Source organism: Aphelocoma coerulescens, chromosome 2, assembly GCF_041296385.1.
Source record: "Aphelocoma coerulescens isolate FSJ_1873_10779 chromosome 2, UR_Acoe_1.0, whole genome shotgun sequence".
In the NCBI taxonomy this organism is placed as follows: domain Eukaryota; kingdom Metazoa; phylum Chordata; class Aves; order Passeriformes; family Corvidae; genus Aphelocoma; species Aphelocoma coerulescens.
The window spans coordinates 53444971-53463804 of NC_091015.1; the positions used below are offsets into that span (position 1 = coordinate 53444971).

The following is an 18834-nucleotide window of genomic DNA, read 5'->3' on the forward strand; positions in this document are numbered from 1 at the left end:
CTGAATGACAGCACAGTTGCACCAAGGATCAGCCTCTTCTGAGGGGTAACAGTGGCTGGTCTTTTCCCACACAACTGAGAACCTCTTGGCTTGTGAAGACCCCTTGGGTGTGCACAGCAATGCATAGCCTTGTAGTTTGGCAAGCCCTAACTATCTCAGTCAGCCAGTAAACAATTGCTTTTACTTTTTAAGTTGTGCTTAGATCTGGCTGCAGGTCTTCTTGGTGCAAGGTAAATGTTGCAGGGTAAATTTGTGTGGTGAAACTCAGAGGACCCTGCCTGTCTTTCAAGGGGGTTACTTTTGCCTAATTCTGCTTTCATCCCATGGCCTCATGATGCATTATGGATTGGGATTTGCCAGGAGTTCCCCTGAGGCATGTCCTCTGTTTGGGTTTACACCTGCACCAAAGCCTCTCTGGAACAAGTGTATCAATAAATGGAGAAGAGAGGTTTGCTTCAAGGCACAGTCATGATCTGAAAAAAACTTGGTGCAGGCATGGCTGCAGACTGCCTGGCCTTTTGTGCTCTTCACAGCCAGTACCTCAGAGCTGTGCATGCCCTGGTTGCTTGCAGCTGAGGATTTCACCACCATGGCTTGACCAAGGACTTGTATTGCCTTGGTGATGCTGTATGAGAGTGGGGGAAAGAGCTGTTTGTGAGGAAAACTTCAAGCCTGGAAATGGTAAAGACGTTGAGAAAAACAAAAATGGACCATCCCAAACCAACACAGAGACTTGCTACACAATGAATTTCTTACAATGCCAACAGTTGTCTCCCAACAGGGCCCCCTGGGCACATCTGCAGGGTCAAGGGGAGGTGGGGTGACAGTGCTGTCATTCCCTGCAGACGAGTTGTGGTGGCCAAGCAGCGTCCAGTGCGTGATGTTTTTCACCACATCCTCTTCCGCCAGCTGCAACGAAGAGACACCCCCCCAGCCAAAACCATCAGGAAACAGAAGTCCCAGTGGACATGTTTGAAGAAATCCAAGACACTGAATTCCTCCCTTCTCCTTACCAGTTACCACCCCATGTATAAACATCTGCGTACAACAGAGTTACAGTGCTGGCAATAGCACAGAAACTCCTCTTTTGCCGGGAGCAGGGGAACAGCAGCCGAGAGCGGGTCAAGGCTCCATGAGTTTTTGGGGAGCAAGCAACCTACTCCCTGCACGTGGAGGAGTCAGACCTCCTGCAAGACCACTGTGTGCAGAGGGAGCCTCTACCCAGTCCTCCTCCTTTGCATTGTTCATAATTTTTCAGGGCAGAGCAAACCGCCTCGATTCCTCTAATTCTTCTCAGCTTAAAACAGAGTAATTTTTTCTGTGGATCAGTTAGACGTTTATCCTTTCCTGCAGTTATCTGCCCACAACACGCTACCAGGATAATGTTAAAGAGGGGAGGCAGCAGAAGCGGATTATAAACTGTATCCTTGGGGTCTGCAGTAATAGAAATTGCAAACAGTGTCAGATGGAGAAAAAAATAGAATTACCCTAACATGCTGTGATTATAGGAAGACAAAAACTGTGCCCTTTTCAGGGCTGTAAGGAGAAGCCGGAGACTCTATTTGGTGAATCTCCCTGGGGCACTGCTCAAGAGGACTGGGGACGGAGAAAGCACTGGCTGCAAAGAGGGTGATTGTCCCTTCTGGCTGTGGGGACAGGGTGTGTTCACCCTCAGCTCTGGGAAACGCTATTTGACAGTGGCTTTTTGGCTCAGCTCTTACTTTTTCGTTGACATCATCCATCAAGGCCAACAGAAATGTGTAGAGGTTCCCCAGGAAGAGCGCAAAGATCCGCCCCAGCTGCCATTTCAGCCCAATGCGGGGATGGTAATTTTCTAGTGCAGCGATGGTTTCAAACAGCGGAGGGCAAAACATGCCCAGCAAGGACATCACAATTTCAACCTGCCACGTGAGGAAAATGAGATAACTGCTCATAGTAACAACAGTGACTATCTCATTTTGAGCAGAGCGGGAGCTGCCGGCAACTGGTTGGATATTTCTGAGGGATTTATAAAGGGGAGGGAGTCAAAGCAAACTCAGATCCTGGCTTTGCTTAGCGTGTAGGCAGCACAGTGTCAGACTTCAGGGCTGGGTTGCACAACTTGCTCTTGCAGGAGCACTTTTGCTCTTATCTCAAAGGGATGAGCTCTAAAGAATTTGTTCCCTGTCAGTCCAGACTCATGAATATTTAGGTTCCTCAAGTACCTTACAGTAGTGCTTGCATCAGCTCCAAGGTTCTTATTTTAGTTTCAGAGGAAGCACAAATCTTGGTTTGTGTGCATAAAGATAATTAGTCAATGCTAATGTTTATTTTCCACGTTCAGCACCTTTGCTTTTGCAGTAGGCATTTACAGACTTGAATGGAAACACATCAAAAACTCAGTTTTGCAGCTCAAGATAATATGTCCTAGTGGTATTTTTGTTCCTCTTTTTCATGCTAGATACTAAGTTGTACTGTGGTCAATGAGGTCATTGGCTAGTCAAGGTTACCTCAGGCATGACTTACAGGCTCTAAATTTTTTTACAGCCCTACAGGTCCCATTGGCCTGTGGAGGACTGTCTGTACAGGTGCAGGGAGTCTCTGATTCACAGGTCCCTTCTTTGTGCTTTTCTTTCCAAGAGAAGTAACAGTACCTGGGACTGTATTCATTCAGATCTCACATTATCACCAGGAAAGGGTCAGACATTAAACTCTTTTTTTAAGTAAGATTTTTTTTCTTTGGGAAAATTCCATAGTGATAAATCAAAGCATTTCGTAAGCAAGTGCCATCTTTCTGAAGTTCTCTGAAAGAATTGTGAAAATGCATTGCTTTGAATTTAATTTGGCTTTGAAATAGAAATACATGATAATATTGTAGACATTGAAAGTAAACCTTTCCATAGGTTGAAATTTTTTTTGGTGTGTGTGAAAAGCTTAAAGATTTGAACTTCTCATTCCAAAATCAGACACAGAAAACTTCGACAATTGAAATTTTTTGTACGTCCTAAAATTTTATTCCCATAATTCAAGGTGGATGACAAAGATTTGATTTTAGAGTTATGAATTATGGACATTTCTAACACCCAGAGAGCTTTCTGGTACAACTGAGTTTGTAAGTGTTAATATGCAACTTAAGATGGTGGTTGGTGTTGAAAGTGCTGAAAAGCCATTAACTTTTCTAGTGATTTATTATAAGAATATTTTCCCTTCTCTGCAGGAGTTGTTAATTTTCCCTGGGAACTTTCAGTGAGATCAATGTGCATTGCAGCTACAACAAGTGCAAAGGTACTGAAGGGGTCTCTTGGGCCCTGGTAGGGAATCCCTCTGTCTTGGATGCTGTCCTCAACCTGTGGCAATGATTATGCTGATGTTCAAAGAAAATTATCCCAGCAGAAAACTAGAAGCAAAGCTTTCTCACCTCATTTCTTTCATACCACCCAGCATTTTGCATTTTGGAAAACGTCTGGGAGCGTTTCACCACGAAATAAATGAGGTAGCCACTCCCACACAAGCAGCATATGATGAGGACATTGGCCAAAACCCGCAGGAACCTCCTCAGGTGGATATTCTCATCCTTGTTGCTTTCTTGCTCATCTACAATAGACTCCTGAAAAAAACAGGGGTTCGCAAGAAATTGGAATGGATATCTTGCAGCACCAAGCATAAGGTGACATCACAAGTTTTTTTCACCCTGTGAAATGCAATCTTCTTCTATTCTGGCTATATCCAACTTGGTAGTTTTGGTTAAATTCAATCTAAGCTTCATACAGGTGTTCTGGTTTGACTGAAAGGTATCAAATGGCAAAGAGCCTGATATATCCCAAGAGAACTGCACTCTAAATTAATCCAAATTCTTTTAACATCTGAAAAAAGGGATTATGGGGAAGCGGGTCACAGAAGTTGGAGCTGCCATGGATCAGCACCATGCCCTGCTCATATGGAGAGATGCGGAGCAGGTATCCAGATTTCCCCTTAAATCTCTGCCATTTGTAGGTGCTGGGAAGGAACAGGTAGAGGAAAGCTAAGTTTCAAGTTTACCTTGAAGCTGGTGGTGATGGATGCAAACTTGTTGTCTGCTGTCTCTGGGTTGCCAATGAGGTAGTCCCAGCTGGTGAACATTTTCCAGCTGAAAATGAAGTTGTCATCGTCCCCATCTGCTGTGCTTTCGTTGGCATTGCGTGCCATCCTGCGTAAGGGCGTGTGCAGTGACAGGGTCAGACAGAGTTCCACAGAGCCACCTCGTATCCTTCAGCTTTGCAAAGCTTGGGATTGCTGGTGGGTAAGATGGAGTGGGGCGACCATTCTTGGGGTTTGGGAATGAGTGACATGGGCCATTGGACTTTAGGTCTGAGGAGGACTGAACTGTCAAATGGTGTCTTCAGGGCTACACAGGTCTTCTATTAAAAATAGTGATATAGACAAAAACTAGCATAGGTGATTAAGGATGTTAAAGATTGCTTCCTCCAGCTGGTGCATGAAGAAAGTCTATTTATGGTGCTTCTGGGTCCTAGGCTGCAGTATATGATTATGGCTACCTTTAGTTAGTTAAATTTAGTCAAAACCCCCTGGTGCTGTCCACTACACCCACTGCAGCACAAAGCTTTAGTGAGACTTCACTTGCTGCACAGTGCTGGAGCCAAAGAGCTTGCAGCAAGTCATGCAGGGAGAGAAAAAGGATTATTCTTGTTAATCAGCATAGGAGCAGATATGGCTTCTGCTGTTTCCTCTCTATTATTCGATCCCTGAAATCCTTCTCTAAGTCCCCCTAGAGTTCCTAGCACTAGTCCCTCAAGGAAGGCAAGACAACAGATGCTTCAGTTTCATGGCAAATGTACAGCAAATCCCCATGTCCCACTCCAGCCAAAGGCTCAAGAGGCTCTTTCTGCTGCACAGCAATATGGCCTGCTTCAGCAAGCGATACAAATCCATGGGCTTATTCTTTCTTCCAAAGAAAGGAAGTGTCCTTCAGGCAGAGATAGAGGAGCTTATTTTTTTATTTTTAACTTTGAAGAGACCATTACAGCACTGACAAGTGCTTTGGCTGCAACCTCAGTACCCTGAGGATGCTGTGGGAGCCTCACTGGTGTTTGGGGACCGTGCACAAGGGGCACAGAAATTGTGGCCACTTTTAAACTCCACTGATTTGTTTAGGGACTCAACAGATACAGTCTAGTAGCACCTGGCTCTTTTCTGCAACCGTTGCACCATCTGTGGGACCCATGTTGGCATTCAGGAATATTTATTTTGCAATGAAAGCGTGCAAAAGGAACGTTTGAAATTTACTGCAAGTAAAATCCTCCTTCATGTACGAAATCTACCTGTTTGATGGCCCTGTAGTAATGTTGGAGGAAGGGTTAAAGTGATCTGGAGAGGAGGAGAAGGAGGAAGATGGCTGGAGTAGGAGAGGTTCAAAATCGTACACATGAGTATACGGATGAGGCAGGGGAGTGCTCAAGTCCCCCCAGCCCACCAGAGCCAGGGTGGTGGACAGGGAGGCTACATGTATGAGAACAGCAGGCACACAGCCCCCCTTTGCCTACATTCCTCCAGCCATCCAGCCAAGGCTGGACTAAGTCTGGGTGCCCATGGAGGGGAACCCAGCTGTGAGACACATCTGGGTGGATTTTGCAGAGGGAGCAATGTCAGCTGTACTTACGATCTTATAACAACCATCAGGCTGTAGCCAAACACGCTGATCCCAACCATGAAATATGCCATTGGCAGCCTGTATTTCAACCAGCCGATTGTCCTCTGGTTGTTGTAGTAGCCATAAAAGAGTGCTGAGTATTTGATGTAGCCCTGGAGGTAAAGCAAAAGCAATCCTGTGTGAGCTGTGCAGCTTTTCTTCTGCAGGGAAGGGGTTTCTAGAGAAAATGGAAGATTTAGAACAAGGAAAATCAACTTGGAAAAGTTTTTAGGGTCTCATTCTTGTCTGTTTGCTGCCCTGGCACCTTTGAGTGCTGTCTTCTTAAGAGTTTATCTTCCTAAGAGAGGGAAGATGAGGGAGAGCATGTCAGAGAATAGTGGTTTAAAACTAAAATGTAGTTTTGATCCATCATTCTTTCATCCATCCCAGAAAAACATCCTTATTTCTCTTTGTGCTTGTAGCTTACCTGCTTCTCTAAGACAATAATCAAACACTCAGATCTTGTAGAAATGCTGTAGCAAAGGGCCTTCCCACCATGATATGAAACTTTTCCTTTCAGGTAGGAGGCAGCTGATGCTCAGTACCTTGCAGATTTAGTTCCTTTTACCAGCTGCTGCCTGCAGAGCAAATATAACTAAAGAGTGAAATCAAAGCATTACTTTCCAGTGGAAAGCGGAGCTCAGACACAGTATCAACCATGTTGTCTCAAGTAAATGTACCTTTTGCTGTGCAGTCTGTTAGGCACTCAACGAGCGTGCAGATCACCTAATCCGCATTAGCAATCTCTCCCTGTTTTTCTGTCATATCTCATCCAAGTTGATGTCTATCACTGCACATTGCACTTCTCTACTTTTTGCCCCTTGTCCTTCAGCTCCTAAGTTAAGTGTACTTAATCAGTCTGGCCATGATAGTTGAGCATGCTCCCCTTGATCAAGCCTTTGGAAAAGATATAACTTGAAGCTCGTATCAGAGTCCGTGTAATGGCTCTTGTTTAGAGACACTGCATGGTTTACATGTGAAAGGGCTTGTGGACGCTGTCTAGTCAAGCCCCCTGCTCAAAGCAGAACCAATTGCAAAAGGAAGTGTTATGGCTTGGTGCTGTGTCCAGCTGAGCTTTGAAAATCTCTAGGGATGGAGATCCCATGACCTTTCTGGGCCTTTCTTGAAGCATTTGACCACCTTCACTTAATCAGTTAAACTGTGCTCTCCCAAACTCTAGGCTTTTTATTTCTAACCTCATAAAAAGCCTTGGTGTCCCCAGGTGCCACGGGAGCTGCATTTTTGCCCTTCACAAAGTGCAGTGCTGCAGGTCCAGGACCACTCCGGGCGTGTTTCTAACAGTGCAGCAAGCCTGTGGCTGGCACACCACAGCAAGGCTGCTTTGGGGCTTGTAGCCTGTTACACACAATGTCTGCTGGAGAGGTGTGGTGGAAAAAAGTCTTGTAAAATACAAGGTCTGTGGAAGGCACTAGTGAAGTTTGTTTCTCAGGTTGTAATTCCAAACCTTTGTCTTTTTGATTCATCAGATGCCAAGGACTGAAAAAGGAGTTTCTCTGCTCACATCATCCCGTATATTCTTTAAGCTCCATTTGTGACACATGGTGTCTGGTGTCCAAGTGAGATTTATTCCTTTCTGCTCCTCCAGAAATCCATGATGTGACCTCCTTGCTGCCAAAGCATACATTTCGCCAGCTCCTCTCTCTTGAAAGGTATTTTTCAGGATAATAGTATTGACTCTTCATTTATGCCTACCCTGGTATATATTTCTGCCCTGTACCTCTCCTGTGGAGCATGCTGGAATAAGCCTCTATGCATTTTCAAAGGGCAAACCTCTGCAAAGGGCTTCATTTAACATCTCCTGGCTGCAGAGGGTATTGGTGTACAGTGTTGCCCCATGCCTGGAGATGCTTCTCAAGCCGGAATGATTGCTCCCTGATGTCAGACAGCAAGGGAATGGGTACTGGATGGGGACCTGTATGGCAGAGGGGTTTAGAGGATCAACACCTCAGTGACAGCAGGGGAATGTAGATGTGTGTACCAAGCCAGAGGCAGGAGACTGGCATCTCATGGGAGGAAACACTTCCTGGAAGATTACAGCCTCATCCAGAGGCAAGTTTCCTTACTGATAGGTCTATTACTTATGGTCTCCCAGAGAAAATCAGCAGCTGCATTTCATCAACACTCCTTCAGGTTTTTTTGTTTGTTTTGGAGTCTTATTTTGCCTTTTTTTTTTCTTCTGGCTTAATGAGTTTGAATGCTACCACTTGTATTTTTACAGTGCACTGCTCAAATGAGCTTTTCATTCCTTACAGTCCTATTAAAAATGTCCCTAATTCACCTCTGAATTTTGGATTCTGGCAGTGGGGGAAAGTTCTGGGAGAGGAAGAGTTAACAGGATCCTCAGCAGACAATGAGAGGGTAAAGGAAGGCCTGGCCCTGGCAGGTTTCTGGACACCAGTATTTGAAGCCTTATTAATAAATTAGTTTAAATAATCTGGTTTACAACAAAGTAGTTTTGTTTGTTTGTTTGTTTGTTTGTTATTAGGTTGGTGTTTGTTTGGTTTTTTTTAAGCTAAGGAAATTGCAAAGGGGTTTATTACAGGAGTGGGTCCCGTGCTTGTAGCATGTGGGCCAGTGCTGACAAGCACTAAAAAAATATTTCCAGAAGTAACAATTTTGAAAGTCAGATCCCAAGGTATTTGTTACATCAGAAAATCTTCGCCCCTCTCACATATCTTTTCTTGGGCTAAAAACACCTAAAACAACTTAATCCCTTTGGCTTAAATCTTCAAAGTAACTGGGGTGGGAGGTGAATGGGTGCTGCAGGCAAGCACCTAGAGATGGCTGGAAACTTGGGATTTTCCTTTGGGTGCAAGTCCTAAACTTTGGTTCCTGCTTCTGGCTCATGTAAATATTTCAGGGAGGGCAGGGACGTGGGGAGCAATCCCCTTCCCAATCACTTTCAGTGGTCTGGCAAAGTGCTCCCTGTCTGTGAAGGGGGCCTGTGAAGAAGAGCTTGGAGTCTCTTTCTGGCTGCCTGGTTTGGAGCAGCTCCAGCCTTTCATCTGGGTGCTTGCTGCCTTTCCAGTTGGAAGCAAAATGGCTTTTGTGTCTACACACACGTGACATATGCCAGCCAGCACATTTGTATATGGAAGTGGCTCAAATCCATATGCAGGTGTCTGCATGTGTACGTACTATTTTGGCCAGAAATCTCAGCACCTGCCAAGACTTTGTTGCAACAAAAGACTTCCCAGACTTCTTCTGGAAGAAAAAGATGTTCTGCTGGCTTATCTTGGAACAAATTCATCCTTGTAGCACCACTAACTTCTGAGGGGTTTTAGGAGGTATTCAACTGCTCTTTTATGATTAACACTTGTGTGCTTACCTCAAAATCCCAAAGAACTGAAAAATCCATAGCAGTTGCTTGTTCAGCCCGGGGTACAGTTTTCCTTGGCATGCTCCCATATGGCATTCCCATCAGGACCTGGAGAACGTTAATAACAGTGATGCATATGCAGTATAAAGCACCAAGGAGTTTTTAACAGGTTTTATTTCTTAATGAGTCTGTTCTTGTTTGCTTTAGGTTTGTCTTCCTTTTCTGTTGATTTTGATATATATTTTATTTCTTAATACTAGAGCAACAGTTTTTAAAAACTGCTTAGCATTAATTTAACTTATTATTATTTAGTATCACTGACAGGTATTAATACTTAGTATTACATATATTTATTAATACACATTTTAAAATTTATTGTTAATACTTAGTATTAATTTCACCCAAATAACCAGAGGACTTCCCTTTCCCTGGCCACATCCATTGCACAGGAAATTTGGGAAACTGTATCCTTTCATGAACAGCTCCAGTTGAAACGTCCTTAGTTTATCAAGGAGTTCTTTGCTTGAACTTCATGGTTCTAATGCAGTAAAGGGATTAGCTTCATCTAGTTATGCAGAGCTCCTCCTCTGAGAGAAGTCAAGAGCACCGGGTCAAGCTTGAAATATAATTTGTATTTTTCAGTCTTGAATTAAAAGATGTTCTCAAGGTGAGGTAAATGGCAATTAGGTTTGGGAAAAAAAATATATGACAAAAAGATGCAAAGAATAGTTTTCATGGCACAGCCTGTCCTGATGGCACCATGCAAAGCAGGTCTTGCAGCTGGAGCAGCAGCTGAAGTCCAGACAGAGAATGCCAAGGGCTATGGAGAGTTATATTTACAAGCTGACTGGTGCCTATACCAAAATATCTCATTAGCATTCATAGCCTAGCAAGGTTCTAGCATATAATCTATCACTTATTTTTTAGGGCTGTCTAATTACATTCAAAATAATTTATGATTAAATGTTTATTGCCCAGCTACTCCCCGTATCGTAGCAGCTCAGTAGGCAATGAGTAACAGTGTGCACACTTCAGAGAGGAAAGCTCCTGCCATATGCAGAGTTCCTAACAAAACACATTTGTATTGTTCAGTGCTAATGGTTATGTCTCCTCATCCTGGAAGGAAACTGAGCTTTCCCTTTCAATATTGTGAGCAAGCATATTAAAGAGAACAATAGCATGGTCCTCAGGAGGGATTCTGCACTGCATTTTTGCTCCATAAAATTCTGTGTTGAATGGAACAGATGCCACTGTCTGTGGATTGCACAGACTTTAAATACTGCACTGAGTAATTCAGCCAGAGTATTCTTTAATGTAATGGCTACATTAAAGAATTCTTCAATAAACGAACATATAAAGTTGGCTATGAGATCCTTTTCCTTCTCCAAGAAGAGTAAGAAATAGAAAAACTTAAAATAAAACAATTGCTTGTAAATCATACAAATTGGAAGTACAAAATAGGGTTATTTCCCAAGCAAATGTTAGTTGGCAAAGTGCTGGGAAATTGTCAGTTCCCTGAAGGGCTGTGCTATGGCTGCTGCCCCAGAGTCATGCCCCTCAGAGGGCCCAAAAGTGAGGGTATTTAATTATTCTCAGAGCAAAAACCATTTCTTGTGGCTCTTGCAGACCTGATCTTGTGTCTAGGATTGGAATGTCACGTTTTTCAGTTTAGTCAAAATGTAAAACTAGCCTTGAATTAGATTGTTGAGCCCAGCTTCAGCTGCTGGATGGGCAGGATCTTTGATAGCATTTTAGGTCTCCTGATATCAATGCAACTTCTGCTCCTGTGTCAGTAAGTCTTTGTAAATAATTGTCCTCAGGCATTTGATTTTTCTAAAGCAATGCCTATTATAAGACATTTCTTTGTCCTGTCAATGTCATGTTTGTGTCAAGCAATGGGCAAGATACTACTGAAAGGAGAGCTTACCTCTGGAATTATAACCAGTCCAAATATTAACCCGAAAAGGACGAGATTTACTCCGTACATCCACCGCAGAAATATGAAGTAGGAAGCAACTGAGGAGCCAAAGTGACCTTAAAGCAGAAGACATTAAAGAAGAAACATTCATGGTTAGGAGTTTAGGAGGGTTAAACTGTCCTCAGCAACTCTTTAACCTCCCCAACACATTTCCCATGAGCCTCCCAACAGTGTCCACAACTGATGGAGAGAGCAACACCTGGAGCTGCCAGGGGTGTGTGCTCCTTGTTTGGCACTGATGGCCAGGAAGCTGGAATATTGTTTGTATGAAGACAAAGCGATCTTACAAAATGTCACACTGCCACCGTACACCAACTTCAACTTACTCTCCACTTCCTTTATCTTCATCTCCCAGGGTATGCACTGAGTTTTAAAATTTTCAAAGTCCCTCTTGAATTTCACCCATTTCTGAAACAAGAAAACATTGCAGTGAGCAATGAGAGGTGTGAAAAGGGGGTCTGCTCTGAAGCAGGGCTTTCTAATATCAGAGTTTGGTAGCATGGTTAGGTGAAGGTGTAAAGCCCAAAGCAGGAACTCTGGTATGGGTCTTATCTTTTGGGCTATTTCAGAAACTCACTTCAATCCAAAATCCCCCCACGCCCAAGAGTTCACGTTTATGATTTGAGTTTTAAGAATTTTAACCTTTCCAGGCTTTTGGAAAGCTGCAGTTGTGCTATGGATTCATCAGATTATACAGGGGTGGTAAATTCAGACCTGGCTCTGGATTGAAAGAATTGGTTCAGAATAAACTCTATTTAAAACAAAATTAAATTTGATAAAAGTCTGAGCTTGAATCTTTCCTCACCAGGCCAGCAGCTAAACTCCCACTGATTTCATAATCTCAAATCTGGCTCTGTTTTGCACTTCTCAATATAATCTCCATGACAACATGCAACTTGGCTACCAACTTCAGTCTCAAAACACAGCCATCATTCTCCCTATTATCTCCTTGTCACTGGAGAAGGTGAAATTTTACAGCACTAAGGGTAGTGCAACAGTTTGGCAGAGCCTCTTTCCCCTTTAGGGATACCTTTTCTCACAGCTCAAGGTTTTGGAGATCGCAACCAGCAAGCCATGGTTTTTCCTGCTCCTGAAAACCCTCCCTTGCTTCAGGAAAGGTCACAATGAGGTTCAGTTTGGGGTAAATTTCCCCGTTCTTTCTGCAATAGTCATATATTTGAAGCCAGCTAGTATTTTTTTGAATGTGGGTAGGAACCTTTATTTTGATTTCCTTGTGTCCCTTTTGCCAAAGAGAGGTCAATAAACCTAAAAATGTGCTAAATACGTAACTGAGTATCCAAGCCTTTCCCTGACATCACTGTAGCACTCACCTTCGCCATCATCATCTTATATGCATACAACTTTTTGCCCTTTCCTTTTCCCAGAGCTCCTTCAAACTTCTCTACGAAGTCTTGTGCCTCCCTAATTGGAAAACAAACAAGCAGGTTATTAAAATAGCAAGGGGGTGCTTAACTTTTCACCCCTGCTTGCACCAGTGGCAATGAAGCAACAAAGGTGGGGGCTTGGTGTCTCTCCTTACCTGCTCTCTGCTCTCTGCCATGTAGAGCTCAGACACCCACCCATGTCCCCAAAATGCTCATGGTTATGTAGAGAGGTGCCCCAAATCTTGCTCCACACTTCTCCCTGGGTGCAAACTAAAAGCCTGCCCACTTCTCTCGCTGCAGAGCTCTCCCAGCCTGAATGCTTGTTATAATTTCTCTCTCCTGAGGCATTGGTCAAGAAGAAAATAACATTGCCTAGTGAAATAAGCTCCAAGAGGATGCTGAATTTCCCTCCATGAACACCTCCTTAGATAAATATCAGAGATGTGAAAACACCCCAAGGGAATAATCTCAGTGCCAAAGGAATGAGTGTACACTAGCCAGGAGTAAAATCAAGCTGCAAAATGAAATTAGTTTTACAATAGGATTTCTAAGGGAAATACAGACAAAGTAGTCTAGGTAGATGCTGTTATGCTAAGTACGCTTAGCTCATGAATAACATTATATTGTATATTGGCCTTGCCAATGAGAAGAGATTAAATTTCAGGAGCTGGGAGGTTTTTTGCCATCCTAAGACTGTGGGAAAGACAAACTTCCACTTGGCATAAATAGTTGGCTAGTTCAGCCTGTAATCTTAGGAAAATCAGCTGTGACTTCATTTGAAACCCTAAAGTGAGATTTCTAAGTCTTGAACATATTGTTTTTCTCTCTTTGTGTTTTACACCCCTCATCTGTGCAATGGGGCTAATAATTTCTTGTCTCAGGGTTGAGTTTATGCAACCAAAATTAACTAATGAATGTACAGCATGCTGAGAGCCTTCCTGGAGACCCCTGCACAAGCAATGCAAAAGTTTTGTTTAGTTTCATTAGTATAGTAATGACTGGTATAATTCAGGAATAAGATGAAGCAATGGAGGTACATTATCAAACATTATCCTAAGTAGAATTTTAGTCAGGATCCTGCACCACAGGGAAAAAGTGCATCAGGAATAACTCTGCTTTGCTCTTTCTTTTCTTTTCTTGAAAAAATTTGGAATTTTAGGGTGGTAAGAATTTATTTGTTACGAGCTCAGGCTCATAGCATGCCTGTGAGGTGGGAAAGCTGCTCTAATACGGTATCCCTGTCATAGATCTTTACCCGGATTTTCAGAAGTAATTGTCAGAGTTCGCAATTCCTGATTTTACTGGAAGATGGAAGAGGTCTTGGGCTTCAGGGCATAAAAGAGAGAAGCAGAGACACATGGTGAATGCCAGCCTTCACAGCACAGTCCCTGCAGCTCTGAGCAACCTCTCAGCAAACACAGAGCAGGGGCATCACCACTCGCTGTAGGTCTGTGCATGCTTTGAAATGCTATTTTGAAATCCCTCCTGATAGAAAGGGGTTTCAGAGGATCCTTAACCAGTAGAGCTGGGAGCCGAATCATTGCCCCAGTATGGGAATGGCTTGTTATGAGCCATTCCCTGTTGACCCATTGGTTTTGATTTCCCTGGTCTGCCCTGCCCCACTGTCCCCCATTGCCCTGCACTAAGGGGTCTCTGCTGCTGCCTGAGTTGTTCCCACCTTCATCAGGGGCTGTTTGGCAGAATTATCTTTGCTCCATAAACCTCTGCAATTAACACAGCATTTTTTCCAAGCATCCCCATCTCAGGGCTGTGCAGTAACATGGCACTGTGTTGCTCTGATTTCTGTCTGACAAAAGACATGAATAAGCAAGCCAGGGTACAGAGTTTGCTTTAACAAGTAGCCTGACAGTAGTGAGTCATTTGGTTTTAAATACGAGGGTAGAATGACCTGGCCATGGGTATCAGTTGAACAGATTTGCACTTTGTCAGTTCTTTGGTTACAGAGGCTGAAAATCAGATTCCACATTTTAACTCTGATCGTTTGGACGCAGACAGGCCGGCCAGGTTCTGCCAGTCACTTTTCCTGATACTGGGGTATTACAGGAGCAGCAAATACGTAATTTCAAGGAAAGACAAAGTGCATCTGACAACACACAACACACAGGAGAGACCTCAGCAGTGGGGGTTCCCATTTTGATGGGTACCTGAGCACCGAGAGCTTCTTCACCATCCTCCAGGGCTTGTTCCTCATGGTGGAAATCAGTTTTTTCTTTTGCTCCACCTGCTCCTTCAGCATCGCGAGCTCTTCCTCTGACAGTGACTCCTCGTCAGATGAGTTTGAGGAAGCAGAAGAAGTACTGGAAGAGACACAAAATAAAGGACACAGAAAAACTTACAGGGGTTAGAGGGAAGGCCTTGCTTGGGGTAGGCAGAGTGCAGCTGGCCCTGGGGATCCTACTCCAGTCTGGGTACAGTGCCTCAACATCCCCTGGCTCAGTGCCATGCCAGTGGCCTTTGCACTCAGAGCAGGGCTGTTTCCAGCCAGGATGATGAGGAGGCACTACAATTCACTCAGTGCCATGCTCTGGAGTACACTTCAGCTATAGAAGCATTGCCTACAGCTACCAGGGCTACAGCTGGCTCCAGAGAAATGGTTTTCATGCCTTCAAAACAAAATGGGAGATATGGGGAGAAGTCGAAGGTTGGGACAACCAAGATTTGGAAGGGGAAGAGACCTGAAAACACAGGGGATCCATTTTAGCTGGGATGTTTTCATAAACCAACGAAAAAACCTTGTCTAGACCCAAATTCTCAAGGTACCTTTTTTAGGCGTGCTTTTCTACCCCTGGCTGTAGGTACTACGACTCCACTACATGCATAGACCTGATCCTGGCTGAGAAATGATAATGGCTTGGAAACAGTTCTGTTGTGTGGCATTTTAAACTGTTTTCCACTGCTGTGTCTCTTTCAGGAGAGCAGGAACTTATTTGCAGTCTCTTGGCTTTGCCATTCTGATCCATATGCCACTGGCATGTCAGTATAGCTGCAAGTCCAAACAAGGCACCATAGTCAGGGATTGTTTAATTACCTGTTTTTCCTGTCTTTCTTCTGTTTGTTCTCCCCCTCCTTCCCTCTCTTGGTTGTTTTCTTTTCTTTGTTTTCTGATTCCTTTTGATCTTTGGTCGGAGCCGTTTTGCCTCTGTCTTTCTTCCGGCTTCCTTCCTCTCTTGCCTTTTTTCCATCTCTGTTTTTCCTTTGGTAGTTTTTTCTCCTAGAAGCTCTGTTTTGTCGGCTGCCATTGTCTTCCTCTTCACTCTCATTTTCTTCTCTGTCTTCTTTTTCTTCTCTGTCTTCTTTTTCTTCTTTGTCTTCTTTTTCTTCTTTGTCTTTCTCTTGCTTTTTGCTTTGAAGTCTGCTTGCTCTGCCAGTTTCCCTGAGGGGTTGTTTGTTAGTTGTCTTGTCCTTTACTTCATCTTCTGCAAGTGATAAAAAACAATTACATTGGGAAATCCATGCTGGCAGAATAAAGATTCATCAGAAAAGCATGGGCAGCCAGGACGCACACCCTGGCAAATTCAAAGAGCATGTGCCTGTTGATCTCGATGGGCTCTGTGTTATGCCCTGTCCAAGAACCAGGCGTAACTCTTTGGTCGCGCAACTCCCATTTAAGACAGTGCAATTTAGCACATCAGTGACTTGTATGTGACCATAAGAAAACTGGAAATTAGTTACAAATACAAAAGCCCATCCATCAGACAGCACAGACAGATATCTCTCTGACCTGTAAACACACCAGAACAAAGGAAACAGAAATTGCAGTCTGTTACACAATGTGTAGTTTGCTTGTTGATGTGATGTCCTTGAAGGATGTTTACTTTTCAAGGCTGGGAATGGAGTTCTTCTATTTATAGAGAGAAAAGCTCAGGCAGTATCCGGTTTTGTTTCTTGGAGTTTTCTTTTATATTGGATGGTCTGTATTCAGAGAAGAAAAATACCAGGTAGCCTCTGAGAAATCTTTCATTCTTACTGGCATTGCAAACTAAAATCTCTTCTTTCCAGAAGTGCTTCCAGCTTAAAGGATTGAAATGGAGCATGATTTAATTGCAGAATATTATGGAAAAGGAAAAAAATAACGTTCAAAACCCCCTCAAGTTTCTCCACCTCTTTCACTACCAAGTCTATTAAAATCAATAGTAAGTTTTCCAGAATATTCTGGCTTCCAATTTTCCAAAATTTCTAGCTGATGAAGGTAAAGAGTTGGAGATACTGTTACAGAAGAAGAATATTGTGCTGGAATGGGATCCAGAGTGTAAAATGAGGAGCCTAAAAGGGGAGAAAAACAGAAGCAAAAAAGAATTTGAGCTTTTGCATTTTTGGTTTGGTGAAAAGCTAGAAATTAATAACAAGCTGATAGTTTCTGCTTGTTAGTGGCAAAAAATTTGTAGGCAGTGGCTGTCACATTTGACGCTGGAAATGAGAAGAAGCTTCCAACTATTTCTCAGGAGCCATTAGGAAGGTTTCAGTTATTATGTAATGGTCAATCTAAACTGAACTCTGGTCAATCATCTAGGTCAAAGGACCACCTCCTCTCTTTGGGAAAATGTTCATTTTGGATAGCTAATGATCTAACATTTTTCTTATTTGCAACCTATAAAGTGTTAGGTTAAATGTGAAACATTTATTTGTTACCGTTGTCTTACTGCCTCTTTTGCCTATATGGAAAAGGTGGATATGATTTTTTTAAAAAAAAATTAAATCCCAGTAGTTTGCTGTTTACTTTCTCATATTCTGTGAGTAATACAGACACAGTTGTGAACCATTTTTGCAGTAACAGCAACATTTGTATCACCTATCCAGTGCTGTCACAGTCTTACCTCTTAGTTCTCTCTCTTTAGTTATAGTATACATGCAGAGTTAAAGGTGTTTTTAGTCCTGTCATGGCCTTTTCCTGATTTCCCTCACAGTCATAAGTCTCCCTTCAATCCATTTTCATTATTTTTTATTGTGGCCATGATTAATCAAGATCCCAGTGTATTATGGTCTAAGCAAGCATTACAGGGGGGGCAAGCAGGAACTCAGTACAGCGCAAAGCAGTCCCAGCCCTGCACAGGGTGGTGCTTTACTGCAGTGCCTGATTTACTAGGGACTGATTCCCAAGTGATGTGGGCTCTGACAGCCTCCCACTCTGGGAACATGGATAAAAGAGGACAGAATGCTTAAGAATGGTGGTATACATACCACTATTGTAAGTCAAACCTCAAGGGAAAAATCTCCTTGCCTGCAAGTAGCTCGTGAAAGAGCTCATGTCGTAGAGCAAGTCACAAGTCAGAGAGAAAAAGAAAAGGTATCACCTCTTGTATTTCAAACAAGACCACATTTGTTAATCTCCACATTACCTTCTACCTACCTTCACTCTCTGTGTCAGTTTCAACTTGTCCGTCAAACTCTATTCCAGCTGCAAAACAAAGAACAAAGAGTAATTGAATTTGTTGCTGGAATTTACACATGTGATGCTTTACACAGCTAACCTTTAAGTGCCAGCTGAGCTTGGCAGAACGTCCCTTATTCGATTATACATTATATTCTTTCCCTACAGCGATGCTCTTAATATTTACTTCAGTCTGGCAGACTGACAAAAGTTCCCTGCCCAAGCAAACTGAAATCATATGATTTTTGAGAGACGCAAAATGGTGTGCTCGGGAAGCCCCAAGAGGTTTAGTCAAGTATTTGGCAGCATGCAAACTGAAATAATCTCACAGTGATACCAACCATCTTCCAGGATGACCTGTAGAGCACTTTTCTTTTTCTTCCCCATGGCAGCCTCCCGTCTATTGCACAGACACCGTAGCTGCTACGCTGCATACACACCCCAGTCATACACAGGTTACTCTCTCTTCCAGTGCCCATGTGCTTGTCTTCTCGGCATTGCAGACAGATGGGCCCGTCCAGCTGTCAGCGACCTCTTGCTCATGAGCCATGAGAACAGGGAGGGGTGGGAGAGGCAGGAAAAACCTGGGCTCTGCCTCAGCCCACCCAAACACTTTCCCTTCTTCTCCCTTCTCCCTGTGAAAAAAGCACCTGTTGGCATTACATTGCATTTCATTATTTAAACATGAAGGAAAGCCCTTTGGTGGGTACTTGGTGGTGTCGTATGAAACACAGACACAAGTCACGTCTGGTTCTGACATAAGCATGTGGCTGGAGGCTTTCAAAGGATCAATTTTCTTAATGCCATATTCTTTACTGACCTGAGTCAATCTGTGTAACCCCGTTAGTCATTCTCCTGCATCTTATTAAATCTCTCAGCCAGTGCACTTTGGGACACAGCTGTGGGTCACCTTTTGTCCTCCATGCGTGTCCCTTGGAGGGGACTCATGAGCTAATAGATGCAGCAAGGAGTCAGGAGTCAGGATACGAGGATCTCTCTTTCCTTTGCTCCTCTATTCTCTGTGACCTTTGCATACTCATTGAGCTTGCTGGTAAAATAGGATAGATTTTCCTTCTA

The 18834-nt window shown here is 43.4% G+C and overlaps 1 protein-coding gene across 1 annotated transcript in view; it reads right to left on the reverse strand.

Annotated features, from left to right (window-relative positions):
* Nucleotides 1-18144, reverse strand: part of TMC2 (transmembrane channel like 2) — a 31893-nt gene extending 13749 nt beyond the window's left edge. Inside the window, exons 1-13 of the mRNA XM_069005852.1 lie at nucleotides 18099-18144; nucleotides 17737-17784; nucleotides 15418-15805; nucleotides 14534-14686; nucleotides 12315-12405; nucleotides 11310-11391; nucleotides 10933-11039; nucleotides 9015-9113; nucleotides 5636-5778; nucleotides 4018-4165; nucleotides 3398-3586; nucleotides 1722-1901; nucleotides 757-909 (exon numbers count right to left, since the gene is read on the reverse strand). Coding sequence (XP_068861953.1) covers nucleotides 757-909; nucleotides 1722-1901; nucleotides 3398-3586; nucleotides 4018-4165; nucleotides 5636-5778; nucleotides 9015-9113; nucleotides 10933-11039; nucleotides 11310-11391; nucleotides 12315-12405; nucleotides 14534-14686; nucleotides 15418-15805; nucleotides 17737-17784; nucleotides 18099-18144 — 1827 coding nt within the window. The remainder of the gene's footprint in view (nucleotides 1-756; nucleotides 910-1721; nucleotides 1902-3397; nucleotides 3587-4017; nucleotides 4166-5635; nucleotides 5779-9014; nucleotides 9114-10932; nucleotides 11040-11309; nucleotides 11392-12314; nucleotides 12406-14533; nucleotides 14687-15417; nucleotides 15806-17736; nucleotides 17785-18098) is intronic.
* Nucleotides 18145-18834: the final 690 nt, after the last annotated feature.